This window comes from Pleurodeles waltl, chromosome 2_1, assembly GCF_031143425.1.
Source record: "Pleurodeles waltl isolate 20211129_DDA chromosome 2_1, aPleWal1.hap1.20221129, whole genome shotgun sequence".
Taxonomy (NCBI): Eukaryota; Metazoa; Chordata; class Amphibia; order Caudata; family Salamandridae; genus Pleurodeles; species Pleurodeles waltl.
The window spans coordinates 751,425,495-751,440,607 of record NC_090438.1 but is presented as its reverse complement, the minus strand read 5'-3'; the positions used below and the strand labels follow the sequence as shown (position 1 = coordinate 751,440,607).

Genomic DNA, 15,113 nt, shown 5'->3' with positions numbered 1-15,113 from the left:
TTGCAGGATGAAGTGAAGAGTTTGATGTTGCTGAGACTTTAGAACAGGAGGCAAGCCAGCAAGCCCTTGGAATCACTCTGGCTCTGGGGATGTAGAGATGCAGGTCCAGTCATTTGCACTCCCAGGTAAGGACAGCAGTAGGAAGCAGGGCAGGCATAGCAGAGCAGGAGTCTAACAAAGTCCAGCAGAGTGACAGTCCCTTCAGCAGCACAGCCATCCTTATTCCTGGCAAAATGTTCTCAGATCCAGAAATGTACTGATTTGGTGGGGTCAATAGTGCTGCTCTCATACCCAATTGTGCCTTTGAAGTGGGGGGACGTCAAAGAGAGGCCATTAAAGTGCACAGAGTCCCTGCCCTGTATGCCCTGGCTCCAGACTCTCTACTTGAGATTATACTGCTCTTTGTGTGGGATTAGAACAGAGCCCATTCAGATGTAAGCGTCTGCTCCTCCCTCCCATCCTGCCCAGGACGGGCCATCAGGATGTTGATGTTCCATCAGTCACAGCAAAGCTCCCTTATTGTGTGGCTGTCTAGGGGGAATGCACAAGAGTCCAGCTGTCACTCACCCAAATGTGTATTCAGAGAAAGGCAGAAAGCATTCGATGATATTACAATTTAAAATCCGACTTCACCATCAGTTGTGATTTTAAATTGTGATTCGAAAGACACCAAACTTGGGGGTCCCATCTCTTCCCAATTGGTAATTACACTTATAAAATGTAATAAGGCAATGCCAATGTTAAACTATAGGAGAAATAGGCCTTGCAGTAGAGAAAAATGGATTTAAAAGTGTTTCAATACCTGGACATGTAAAACTTAAAGGTGCATGCCCAATTTTTTAAATACACTGCACTCTGCCCTTGGAGCTGTTCAGGTTCTACCTTAGGGATGACTTTTATGTATTAAAAAGGAAGGTTTGGGACTGGCAAGAGGGTTAACTTGCCAGTTCAACATGCCCATTTAAACCTGCACACACAGGCTCTGCAATGGCAGGCCTGAGTCATATTTAAAGGGATACTGAAGAGGGTGGAACAATTAGTGCTACAGGCCCACCAGTAACATTTAACCTACAGGCCCTGTACACAGGTAGTACACTTTACTAGGGACTTACAAGTAAATCAACTATTCAAACTGTGAAAAAGCCAATGTCACCATGTTTTAGGCAGAGAGCACTTTTGCACTAGTTAACTGTGGTAAAGTGCTCAGAGTCCTAAAGCCAGCAAAAATGAGGTCAGCAAAACAGAAGGTCAGAGGGCAAAATGTTAGGGGAAACCATGCCACGGATGCCAGGTCTGACAGCCCCCAACTTACAGGTACAAAGCTTATTTAAAGATAAGGTGGGCCCCCCCAGAGCTGAGTATCAGTGGTATATCTGAAGTAGAAAAAGGGGGCTGCCTTAAGAACGTAAAGAGGGGGTCAGAGAGGGGGAGAGCAGCCAGGCCAATAGGGCCCCAAAAACGTGTGACTACCCAGAAAACCTGCAACCTGATATCAATTTGAAATGGAAGCTGTCAAGCAAATCTGTTTCTGCCCAAAGGTTAAAAAAAGGAAGACCCTCCTTTAATACATTCATTAGAGGGATGTAGGGCTGCCTCGCCGCTTTTGTCTTTCCTTAAAACAATTCCTAAAGGGGACAAGGGTGCGCAGGTTTTAGAAGAGGTTAATGCCCCCCTCCCTTTACCTCCTCGGGGGTCCTAGCATTGATGGTGCAAGGGCTTGAAAACAGCGACAAGGACATGGCTCAAGCATTGTTTAGGGGGCAAATGGAGGCTGTTCACTTACTTCCTCCAGGTTCTCCAGAACCCGATTTTCTGGTGGATTCCATGCAGTCTCACAGCATAGCTGTTCAGGACCTTTTAATCTCACTAACGAAGGAGCTTAGAGAGACGTTTGAGGTCTCCGAGCATAAACAAGGGAAGATTAGGGAAGCATTTGAGGCATTGGATGAAGATAAACACATTCATGGAACGAATGGGTAGACTTGAAGTGGAGGTGGAAAAACAAGATAGACGGGTGCTTGTAAATAGCAAAGATATCTCCCAATTGAAATCTGGGGAAAAAGTTCTTCAGGAGAAGTTGTAAACTTTGGAAAACAGCTTGAGGAGGAACAACACCAGATTACTGAATGTCCCCGAGGGGGAGGAAGCTGGAGACATTAAGAGCTATGTAATTTCTCTGATTAGAGAGTTCATCCCAAATCTGGCTCATTTAAATCTTGAAGAAAATATTCAAAGAATCCATTGAGATCCTTTTAAAAGAAATGCTGGGAGGAAAGTTCCCAGGAAAATACTTAAAAACTTTGGAACATAATTAAAGAGAAAATTATTTCCGAAGCCCTTAAAGTGGGCAGTTTCTCAAAGGGTGATTGGTCTTTTCGCATGTGATCTGATGTGTCAAAGGCGACACTAGACAGACAGTGGGAGACGGGGAAATTCATGCAGGAACTCAGGTCCTTAGGTGCTACAGTTAAGATGAGGTTTCCGGCCGCCCTAAGGATCATGTGGAATAATAAGATGCAAAATATCAGGGATCCTGCTGAAGTTTGTACTCTGATTGTACAGATTAAGGCATTGCATTAGTTTCAGTTTGAGTAGTCCGGAAGAGAGCTCAAATGGGATGACTTTATGTATCCCCTAAGAAAAGACTGGAGGATTCTCCAGGGTGGGGGGGTGATATGGGGGTTTTCAAACTTTTAAGGGTTTTGTTTGCGCTAGGTGTGGGAGCATGTGAGAAAAAGGAAAAAAATAAGTGTCTCCAGATATTCTACATTTAGGTTGGCCAGGGGTTAATTGGGGGGGTGTATCTTCTCTCTGGGTACTGAGTAGATGCAAGATTGCCCAGTTAAAGATTCTTTCTTGGAATGTCAATAGTTTCAGGGTTAAGGGGAGAAGGAGGAAGATTTTTGAATTTCTAAAAACTATTGATGAGGATGTAGTTATCCTGCAGGAGACCCATTTATTACGTGAGGAGTGGGAAGACACTCTTAAGCAAATGAATTGGGTGGGTTATAGTGCAAGCACTAATCAATCATGTGCTGTTAAGGGTGTGGCAATCCTTATTAAGAAATCTTTAAATGCTATGGTGTGTAACGTACCACCAGACTCCAAAGGTAGGTGGTTGATTGTGGAAGTGGGCCTGTATGGGGTTTGGTTTACAATAGCTGGATATTATGACCCAAATATAGATGACCCAGCACCTTTTCAGGATTTACATAGTTATTTATAAACAGCAAAATATCAAATCCTGTTGGGAGGAGATTTTAATGTTTTATTAGATCCTGTGTTGGATAAATCTACCCCAAGATGAACTGTTAATTCCCCTAGAACACGATCTTGGATGAAGCAGGCAATGGTAGATTTTTGCCTAGAGGATATTTAGCACTGGAAAGGGGGAGAAGGCCCTAGATTCACGTTTAATAATAAGAAGTATGATCATCAGTCTAGGATAGTTTTTTTTAGTGCATAATAGCCTTTGTGGAAAGGTTAACTATGTAGGGCATGTCCCGGCTCATCTTTTGGATCACTCAGCAGTCAAGCTACGTTTTGCTCTTAATACTCAGTCTTCTAACCTTAGGTGGTCAGTAAATCAGGGTTTATTTTTAAAAGAGCTGATTGTTGAAGGGTTGAAGCATGACACAAAATAATTTTTTGAGACGAACTATGGATCTGCCTCTTTACAGTTGGTGTGGGATGCATATAAGGCCTATTTTAGGGGTAGACTTATTAATTTGGCCGCTTATAAATATAGGGAAGAGAGGGAGAAGCTGAAGAGTTTAGAATTTCAAATAGCTACCTTGCAGGAAGCAATGTCCAATGCATACCTGCTGAAGGATAATCAGTCAGGTTGTCTGGAAGCCCAACTGGTAAAGGCTAAAATAGACTTGGAGCTATTTCTTGAAAAAAAAAAATAGAAGCTGGGATAGCAGTCGGTATGCCCACTACGAATATGGTGAAGGCTCTTGTAAGCTTTTAGCTTTGAAAACTAAGACGGACCTGACCAGGAATTATAGTACATCGATTAAATCTGAGGTTACAGGATGCCTTAGTACAGAGGAATCTGAGATAGAGGAAGCCTTCACCTCCTTTTTTCAGACAGTTTATACAGATGATTTAGAGGTTTCAGAGGAGGAGGTTAGAGGATTCTTGAAGGGATTCATCTTCCCTGTTTTGGTGAGAATGTGCGGCAGCAGGTGGAAAGAAAGATAGATCGGAGGGAGGTAAATGATGCAATAAATAGATTGAAGAAGGGAAAGGCCCCTGTTCTGGACAGTCTGCTGAATGAACTTTATAGCTTGCTAAGAGATGAGCTAGCGCCAATTATGCTGGAGTTGTTCAACCTTTTTTTGAGGGTGCAGAAGTGCCAAAATCTTGGGAAGAAGCTTTAATTAGCTTGCTTGTAAAACCTGGAAAGGATCTGGCTCAATGTATGTCATACCAACCCATTTCATTATTGAATTCGGACTACAAACTTTATACATGTATTTTATCTAAAAGGTTTGAGAGACCGGCTAGTAGTTTTATCCATGTGGATCAGAAGGGTTTTATCAACCCTTTATGAACTCACTCATGACTTACTGGGTTCAGTGGATTTGGCACTTTAGGAGGGGGCCCCTCTAGTGGTTCTTACTTTTGACACGGCCAAAGCCTTTGATCTGGTGAACTAGTCTTTCTTGATGTTTTCTAGGGAAACCTATAAGTTTGGGATAAATCTTATTAGGGCTATTAAGGCTCTGTATAAGTGTCCCCCAGCTAGAATACTGATTAATGACAAGTTGTCACAAAAGTTCATGATTGGGCAAGGGACTCGTCAGGGTTCTCCACTATCCCCTCTTCATGCATGGAAAAAGCTATGTAGAAAGAAAGAAAATGGAGGGATTGCAGCACCAGATTTTTACAAATATTATCTTGCCTTCCAGTTAAAGAATGTGAGAATTCTTTTATGTGATAGATCTAAATACACCTCATTTTGGGAAGCAAAGACTCAGCATCTTTTAAGGCGGCGACTGTTTTTATATAAGTTTGACCATCCAAAATACTTCTGCTGTGTAGCCATTTTAGCTGTAATTTTTCACACGTTATTTTAGCATACAAATCCTGTCGCTGTGCTGTGCATTTTAATCTAGATATATTTTATTCGGCTTTGTTTTATTGTTTTAACATTAGCCACATTTGCGGTCTTGTTTTATTTTTCTATCTAGCTGTTCTTCACCTTGGTCAGCACTGCGTTCTTAAACAAGACATTTATTTCACTCTGTGCTTTTCTCAAGGCTGCAGTAAGATAGGTTGCCGGCAAAAGTGGTACGGTTTGTCTCCAATGTTCACAGAAACATACACTCTTACGTGGGGATCCTTTCTTGGAACATCAGATGTTTTATTATAAAAACACTACTTTGACCTATGTACGTTAGAGGAAGATGACCACGACTGTAGGCTGATTACCGATTGTTTCACTACAGCTGCTTATGTAGACTACAGGCCTCTTGCTCAGGTATGAGGGATGATGTCTTCCCAGGGGGAACCTGAAAGGCAGAATTAGAGCTTAACATGCTGTGCTCTAACATAACTTAGGTAGGAACTATTTCTATAAACTTTAGTGACAGTATGGTAGCATTATTCTTGAGTTTTACTCTCCTTGTCACAATTTTAATCTTATTGTGCTTCATCGTTCTACTTATTGCAATACATGCTTTATTATCAAAGATGCAGTTACTTCAATAAAACCTTATTGAACTTTACTCTGATTGTCCTTGCATATGTGAGACTAATGTAACTGAGAGAAACAGATGAGATCTGAGTGACCACTATTCCCCTGGGGAGTCATGTATGTCATGCACCCATTCGCCCCAATCATCCCTGCTCTTGGGTGGAGATGAGGCACTGCTAGTTAGCCAGAACAAACCCGGATTAGGCCAACAGATGTCATATGGTGCGGGATCAGACCCAGTCCCCCGCAGTAAAGGTGATTCTGCCGCTCGAATCCAGTAGTCTTGTTAGGATAATGAGAACCTAAGCAACACTTCAAAAAAGTTAGTTTGAAGATTCTTAAAGATGCCTGCAGGATCTGGTTACAGATGCGAGGCGCTTTAGGGATAGCCTATTACAGTTGTCTGGCCCCCGTTTGGGATTCACCGGGCACCCCGGAATGCCTTTTAGATAAGTTATCATTTCCACTAATGGCTAATGGGGTGACAAAATTGGGGGTAACTCCTGGAGGATTTCAAGTTGATACCTTGGCCTAAATTTGAGGAATTGGAAGGATATATGATTTCTAAATTCAAATACTATCAGTTGGCTAGTTAGGCTACCACTCTTCAGGTAGAAGGAGTTGAGAAGAGCATTTGGGAGGTGAAATTACTACAGATATCTGTTCATAAAGAAGTTGCTTTGTGGTATCAGGCAGTACTACAGGCAGCGGAAGAAGAGGTGTCTCCCGGAGAGGAAGTGGGGGGAGGTTTTTCCAGCTTTAGATGTTGCTAATTTTTGGAAAATATCATGCTCTACACTCTGATCTACTACTAAATCTGTTTATTTGAAGAAAAATCATTTGTTTACAATATATATGGCTTATTGGTCACCGGCAAAACTGACAGCTTTAGGGAACATTAAAAAAAAAGTTGTCCTTGCTGTGGTGATGGGAAGGCAGATGATTTGCATATGTTTTGGCATTGCCCGAGGCTTGGATATTTTTGGGAAGCCGTTGAAAATATACTTAAGGATGTAATAAGCCCAGAAGCGGAGATAAGCTTTCCGTTGATAATTTTCGGGATATGCTATGGAGAAACTCAGGGTAAGAAGCTCCCTAAGCATTATAGGAATTTACTGTTTGTATTGATACTCATGGCCAGGCGAGAAATTTGTTTAAAATGGATTCTGTTGTCACCCCCAACAGTTCTGGAGTGGGTGGCGTCTATCAATCGCCTGTGCAGCTTGGAACGCATGGGTACTCCTCACAAAAGAGATGAATTTTGGCTTGTTTGGGAAAATGCCTATCAAGTTACTCATTTTCCTGGGGTGTGTAGTCCCGGTTGAAACAGTCCGATGATGAAATTCTTCTCTTTCCACAAGGTTATGTCCGGGCACGAGAATAGTTGGCAAGGGTGTACATATTTTTAGTGCACATAGTAGCCGCTATTGGTCTAGTGTGAGGAGAGTGGAGTGACGTGCGTCGAAAGGTGTGGACCTGCTGATATTGAGGGGTCTCTCCCTGGAGACGTACGCTTATGACTCTCTCCCTCCGGTGTGAAATATCAACAAAAAAACAAACAAAAAATAAAGGGTGCCAGGTCTAACAATTACCACTACGATTAAGTGTTATTATGCATGCTAACACTGACAGCACTTTCAATATTTTGCTTGCAGGATCTAGTTTGGAGCTTTGTATAGTGGCACTGGCCAGGTGGACTTTTGGCTATTGTTTTGGTTTCTTTACAGAGCTCCACGCCACTTATACATAGGTTCCCAAACCAAGTGGGAAAACCTGATTGCAAGAGTATCGGCACATGCTTTCCCACCATAGGAAATTGGGCCATCTAAAAATGTAAGTGTTTATCATCATAAATGACATCAGCTGTCAGTTGGTCCTAAATTGTGTCAAAACAATAACCAGCAAACAGTACCTGAAGTGTGAGCCAGGTAAGGTCACTACACACACAGGTGATTACTAACTATTTTTATGACCCAGCATTTCTGTTACTCTCGTTATAATGTACACCTTTTATCACTTGTTTGTGTTACTTGTACCTTTATAGTAAAAATGTACCACTGATAGTAAAAAAGTACTATTGACAACTGAAATGGATGGGTTTCCCTAGCAGTATTTTCAAAACTGGAGATTATTAAGGTAATGCCTTGCTCTGAGTAGTAATAAGTACTACAGGTACTAATATTATTACCATTGTTATCTTAGAAACATTGTAGGTTACCACCAGTAGAATATCATCTTGAATAAAGCCCAAATTGTCTGTATAAGAATCACAATGGCAAGCCGTAAATACAACAAAATCTGTTTCTAATTTCTGAACATCCATTTGCTTTTGGTTTGTATATTTATGATTTTATGGTTAAGTGTTACTGTGTTTGTATGGTATTTTAATTTGAGGTAAAGCTTGAACTCATCAAAGATATAAGAGTATGTTCTCCAGATGGAATTGTATCACCCACAGCCAGACTATATTGAGGTCCATGGTGTCAACCAACAGTAATATCGCATCCACTACATTACTTACCATAAGATTGTCAAAGTAAGCATTTAAATATTATTTGTACCTCCATATCTACTTACAAAGACTTAACTTGCGATGTAATAGTTAGATCAATGTAGTGGATGCAATATTTTTGTCATATGATATAATGTATGCAATACAGAGGGGATATACTCCTAGAGCCTCTGCCTAATTTAGATGATCCTGATAAATATGTTTTTATATTGCCATTCTTAACTGCAACACTGGAAGGAAATGTGTCAGCTGAAGACTATTGGTTGGATTATTTCTTTCATTTTCAAAGAAAAGATATAGCACATCTCCATCACCTGCAAATATTTAATATATGTGTTGCAAGTTGTACATTTCATTTAATTAAAATAGATTTCAAAACATTGTACAAAAGAATTAGGATTCTCAATAATTTACTATTATTTACATTAGCAAATTTTTCTTGTTAGTATACAGAGCAGAAAGTGGGTTGTGTAACGTTGTAGATGAGGCTCGCTCGATCAAATCACCAAGCGCACACTGCAATTTGGAGCACATTAAAAATTAACAGCGATGAGTACTCCAAAAGTGGTTGCAGAGACTAAAGAAAGGTTAATATTTTGTTGCTTGGTAATGAATAATTTAGCATGCCTAGGCAAAGCAGGCCAAGTGGCAGACGGTGGAATAGGGTAGCAGTCTTCTCAGACTCCATGTTGTGTGGAGGAATGACCAAATGTCAATGTAGAATCCATTCTCAAACGCCTCTTATTTGGAGAATACTGAACATGCTGTAAAGCTGTTCCTCAAACTGTCAAAAAGTGAGTGTTGCATTCAGCTTCGAGACATGTTGACACTCCTTGGAGGACCTATATATATATATATATATATATATATATATATATATATATATATATATATATATATATATATACATACAGTTGTTTTTGCTGGTGCATGTGTGTCAACACTTTTTGAAGTGGTCTTCCTGTCACATTTTCTGAGCCTGTAAGACTTTTGCTTGGCTTTTGCATCAAAATATTATTAATTGTACTGTCTATACAGAAGAATTGTCTGTTCGGTAAAGAATACTCAATTGGCAGGCACATCCCTATAAAGCACTGAACCCAAGGTATTGTTTGACTTTAAACCAGCAATTTACCGCTGAGGCCAGCTTGTGACACTCCAGCACTTTCTGCGCTCATGACCTATCACAAACTTGTCCGTCACATGCATGCGTTTCATTGCGAAGATGGCTTTGCCAAATCAGACCTAAGGGGGCATCCACTATCTGCTGTGCCAGCTCTCTGGGAGGTGGAAGCAGAAGGCACGAGGACAGGCTGGTGCCACTTTGTATTGTTTTTCCAGAGTTTTGCATTGTCTACGTGGTATCCTGTGTCATGTATAGTTGAAAGGCATTTGGTGAGTTGAACCTTGCCAAGTAGGTAGCAGCAAATGCGAACAAGAAGAACTTCTGGAGGAAATCAATCCAAAATGTCTGTCTCAAATGGGACCAAGTGGTAGTAGGACAGGTTGGTGACGTAAGCAGTTGGATCGTCGCTGTCCTCTTGTTCGGTCGAAAACTCAGATCCGTTCTCGAATCTGAAAACAAATAGAATGGTCATTATTAAACAAAAACAGAGGACGTACAATCTTAAATCTCAGCATCATTGTTAGAAATGTCCTTCATCACTCTGTCACACTGAGAATTATATATGATTTTAATCTAACTCGATGAATCTGTAAAATCTAAAAAATAGGAATCCTTCAAGATCTGCCTTTGTGCACAGATAGTTAAGCCTTCATTTTAAACACATGCTCTTCATTAGGATTTGATCCAGCCACACTCTTCAGGTTGTGCCCTCAGGTTCACAGAGCCGAGGTTGGTGATTGTCCCCCTGGCACAGGTGCACATAAAAAGGGGGCAACATTATCTTTCGTTGGCAAAACATTTTAACTTTCTTTCTATGGACATCCAGCATTAGATAACTCAGTTTGCTTTGGAGGCAGTCCAAAAACGTTTACAGCATTGTGCTTTGAGTTTGATTTCATGGCTCTCTTTCGTTCTTCCCTCGATGCCATATGAGTCACAGTTTGCTGAAAAGTCATAATTTTAAAATCAAGGAACCCATAGCGTTATATAAATAATATTAGTAATGAATACAGTAGTCACATAATTATTAATGTCTGGCAAACTGCAGCCATTGGTGTGCAGCCATTTCCTATGGACGCCCATTTTTCCACTTAAGGGATATGAGGTTTGGAGAGATTCAATGATTTCCCAATCCATGCTCACATAAATTAATTGAAAACGGAGTTTAGGATTTGAATTTGAGGATTTGAGAAACTCAGTTTTCTGAATCAGCCGCATATCTCCCCTTCCAGTAATAAAGCGCTCTTCAACCCTTGTCACAATGGATGCCCCTTCTGAGGGTCACTGAATGAAGTGGGTTTGTTTCTCCTGACCAGTCCTTCTTACGCTACAATTGGCTGCAGCAAGAAGTATGCAGAGGCAGTTAGGCGAGTGATGGACCAACAGAATCAAGTGTCGCAATAGCAAATTCTGATGCAATGTACAAGACAGTGAGGTTAAGGAGGGATCTCATAGGCCTCTTTGAGTTGAACTAAGGGCATTCAAGTGCTCTACTACTGCAGAAAAAAAGCAAGTGAGATCCAGTTGCGAAAGTGATCTCAGGTTCAAAAAGATCATACAGAGTAATGTCCACAAAGACACCCAACTTCTCCTGACCTCCTCTCTGCCCAGTGCTACATGTTTGCTCCCAAACATCAGCGGGGCTGCTTGACCCTTTTGCGGTGAGGTTGGGTATATGTACCAGGACAGTTACCACCTATTACTCAAGCTAGTGAAAGGAATTTGGTCCAAAGAAAGACACCACTCACTAATAAGCACTGACGAGCTATTGAAGGTTTTTCTTCAATACTTTTCAAACTTACTTCAATATTTTGAGCAATGAATTGAATCTATTGCTTTAACAAAAGCCAATTCTTCATCACGATCTTAAAACATAAATAACGTATATTACATACTATGTTCTAAAATGATGTGCAATGTGTATTTCCATATTCCACTAACGCTCTAGAATCAAGACTTTATTTAAAATCCCATCACAAAAAATGAAGAAAAAATATATATCAACATCTTACATGTCTACATCTGATATATAAGAGAAATAGAACAAAAAAACTACATTTCAGTTATATTACATTCCAATTTTAAGAAATGTGACCAGATATCTTTACAGAGATCCAGTGAGTCCCTTCACCTGAACTTGATCTCCTCTGTAATGGCCAGATTTTATATTTCTTTGATCAATTCATCCACTTCTGGTACTCATTCCAGCTGATGTTTCCACAGGATTATTCTTTTCCCTGGCCCCTATGAGTGCAGAAAGACGCCCGCTAGTGTGGAAAACCTGATTGCAACAGCTACTCAGTGTCCCTGTCTTTTCCCTGACCATGCATAGGGACATCCAGGATCAGGAAACTGAGAATTAATACTACACGACAGAATCAAGTCCTGACCCTGATTGCACATTTATGCTGGATGGAACACCCACATGACGGGATGGACAAAGTTACACTGCACAACCTTGTTCAATTCAGGAATCAGCATAGGTCTTTATGAAGTACAAAATACATTGAAAATGCTGAACTAAGCAAATGTAAATAAATATATGCCGAGCTTTGAAAGTGGTAGGGTTCTGTGATAAGCAATCTCCCACTGCCACTCCCTCAAAGACAGCCGTTCGTGATCTAAATAAAACACCATGTTTTAGCCTTTCTTCTATCATTTTATTGCTTTTCTATTTTACCACTATATTGTATTGATAATCAGCATTATGTTTACATGCAACTTAATTTCTGCAGTGGTTACACCCTATCAGCTTTTAGCCCAGCCCTGGCGATGGTTTTACAATATAGCCTTAGAACCCGCCGTAGCGGGCTCTACCGGCTATTAAAGGCCCGCTCCCCGCCTTAAATGCCCGAGCCAAATGAGCCCCCAGCATTCCAATGTTCTAATAAAAAGTAGCAGACAGTTAAAGAGAGAAAGCCATGCTGTAATTTACTTACAAGTGTTCTGCTGTGTCCACATCCAGGTCTTCATCTTTCCCATTTGTTATGTTGTGGTCGATAACTATGGTTTCTGTGTTTGCTAAACAAAATCCATTTGATCGCATGATTTCTGGATTGGAATAAAGACAAGATGGGATAGTCTATGAGTGTCCTGCTTTACCCCAATTAACCAAGTAGTCCATGCTCTAGAACATTGCTCCCACATGCCACATTGTAGATTTTAATATTACTGTTGACTGGTGGCAGCTCATTTGTTCAAGTTTCCCATCTGGTAATGCCTCTAAGTCGCCACTGAGAATGCGAAAACATTCCAAGCGTGCACAATGATATGTTGGTATTTTTAACTCTCCTCATTTGTCCAAAGTATGTTAAAGCCCACAACACAACCTTTTGTAAAACATTTGAGGACTGAGGTTAGAATAGTAAATCATGCTTTCCTCAAATGATGCTGGGGTATTTCTATGTCTGCTCTCCGAGCAGGGGAGCACCAGAAATATCGACCCCACACTGTGGATTTCACACAATTTCACGTGCAAAAGATTGTAAATGAAATATCAACATGCAAGTCTAGATTTTCTATTTTTAAATCCACCTATATGTACCTCAGTAGGATATATCCATCTTCAAGGTACATAGATGTGGAGTTTGAAGTAGTAAATATATACTTCCCAATATGCACGTACCTTTCGATTTTTTGTCTCTCGATATACTTGTACCACAGTATTCTGTGGGTCAATAGTACTACAACCACAATGTACATCATCTCTACGTTCCTACATAGCAAATGTTACATTATTTTATGTAGTCCAATGGGTGGCATTTTACGATGGCCTTTTGGTTAGTTTGGAGACTCAAAGACAAATTAGGTTGTCCATGCTGGATGGTGTTCCTGTGTTGGATCTCATCGCAAGACCTTCAGTCTCAAACAGTGCCCATCCCTCATTCTACTTGTTTAGTTTCCTTTATCCCCTGTTATTAAAACATATATTTTGTTACTTGCTTGTTGGGTGTATTTTTCTCTTTTACTCCAGGTACTCCTTCGGGGAGACCCCGTCTTGTGCATTTCTCATAATCCATAAAATTATGCAGAGGTGATGTCTTTCTCACCATAAAAGACTTGTGGCATTGAGACCGTCAAATCACAGTTTGATTGCCAAGCCCCACACGTAGGCCGGGACCTGCATACTTTGGGTTTTTGCTTTGCTGTGGAACTATTTGCCCTAATTTTTCTTCTCTTCTGACCATCATGTAAGCTAATATGTCACTTAAAAAAACTGAAAAACATAAAAACAATTGATAGGCATACTACTGAAAAAATGGCCTATATAGGTATAGTCATGAAAATAGAAGCTAAGGAAAAGAAAGGGAAGGGCTGGGAGTAACACTTAAGGAAAAACAGAGGGCCAGATTTACAACAAAGTGGCTCAGCGCGGCTCTGCACCAAAATTGGTATTGCCGCGCTATATCACTTTAGAAACGCTGGGAAGTGCTGTATTAACAAGAATATGGTGCACCCCTGTGTTTCCCCCTGCACTGGCTTTAAATTTGCTCCTGAGTGCCTACGCAGCTACGCTTGGGCCATGGTGCAAGGATGGCTGGGTTGCAGGGGAGATTGTTTTTGTGCAGGAAGGGAATCCTTCCTGCACAAAAACAATCTTCAGTGGCAATTTGCTCTTTCTATGAGTCAATCAATCAATCAGGAATTTGTAAAGCGCACTACTCACCGGTGAGGGTCTCAAGGTGCTGAGGAGGAGGGGGGGGAGAAGGAGGGAGGGAGGTGATGCTACTGCTTGAACAGCCAGGTCCTGAGAAGTTTCCTGAAGGTAAGGAGGTCTTTGGTCTGGCTCAGGTGGGTGGGAAGAGTGTTCCACGTTTTGGCGGTGAGGTGCGAGAATGATCTCCTGCCGGTTGTAGTTCTGCGGAAGCGTGGGATGGTTGCGAGGGCGAGGTCGGCGGAGCAGAGATGCGGGTCTGGGAGTAGAAGGAGAGTCGTCTGTTGAGGTATTCTGGTCAAGTGTTGTGCAGTGCTTTGTGAGCATGAGTGAGGAGTTTGAAGGTGATTCTCTTGTTGACTGGGAGCCAGTGCAGGTTTTTCAGGTGGTCTGTGATGTGGCAGTGGCAGGGGATGTCCAGGATGAGGTGTGCTGAGGCGTTCTGGATGCGTTGCAGCCTCTTCTGGAGTTTGGCTGTGGTTCCTGCGTAAAGGGCATTGCCGTAGTCCAGTTTGCTGCTTCCGAGGGCTTGGGTGACGTTTCTTCTGGTTTCGGTGGGTATCCATTTGTAGATCTTTTGGAGCATTGTGAGGGTGTTGAAGCAGAAGGAGGAGATTGCGTTGACTTGCTGGGTCATGGATAGTGAGGGGTCTAAAATGAATCCTAGGTTGCGTGCGTGGTCGGTGGGAGTCAGAGCGGTTCAGAGAGTGGCAGGCCACCAGGAGTCATCCCATGTGGAGGGGGTGGAGCCGAAGATGAGGACTTCCAAATGCAGAATGCAGCACACATAGAAGGAGCAAAAAACGAGGAGAAATGAAAGCATTTCTCCTAGCTGTGCCCTGCTAATGCTGCCCCTGGTAAATCTGGGGCAGCGTCAAAAGGCAATGGCTGTTGCTGTCGAACGACCACAGCAACACCCATTGCATGACCCTTCCACGCAATGGGCTGCATGTGAAAAGGCTGTATTTACAAGGTGGCGTTAAGCCACAAAAAAGTAGCTTAACGCTGCCTTGTAAATATGGTGAAGTGCACAGCACTTCTCAGGTTTGTGTACTTTTATGCACTACCTGGGTTTGGAAAACGTTCCATAGAAAAATGTGTAGTTTTATACACAACT

At 41.5% G+C, this 15,113-nt stretch overlaps 1 protein-coding gene across 1 annotated transcript in view; it reads right to left on the bottom strand.

Annotated features, from left to right (window-relative positions):
- Nucleotides 1–8,526: 8,526 nt before the first annotated feature.
- PXDC1 (PX domain containing 1) overlaps nt 8,527–15,113 on the bottom strand; it is a 111,504-nt gene continuing 104,917 nt past the window's right edge. Inside the window, exons 4-5 of the mRNA XM_069217651.1 lie at nt 12,282–12,393; nt 8,527–9,791 (exon numbers count right to left, since the gene is read on the bottom strand). Of these exons, the coding sequence (XP_069073752.1) occupies nt 9,674–9,791; nt 12,282–12,393 (230 nt within the window). The 3' untranslated portion in view covers nt 8,527–9,673. The remainder of the gene's footprint in view (nt 9,792–12,281; nt 12,394–15,113) is intronic.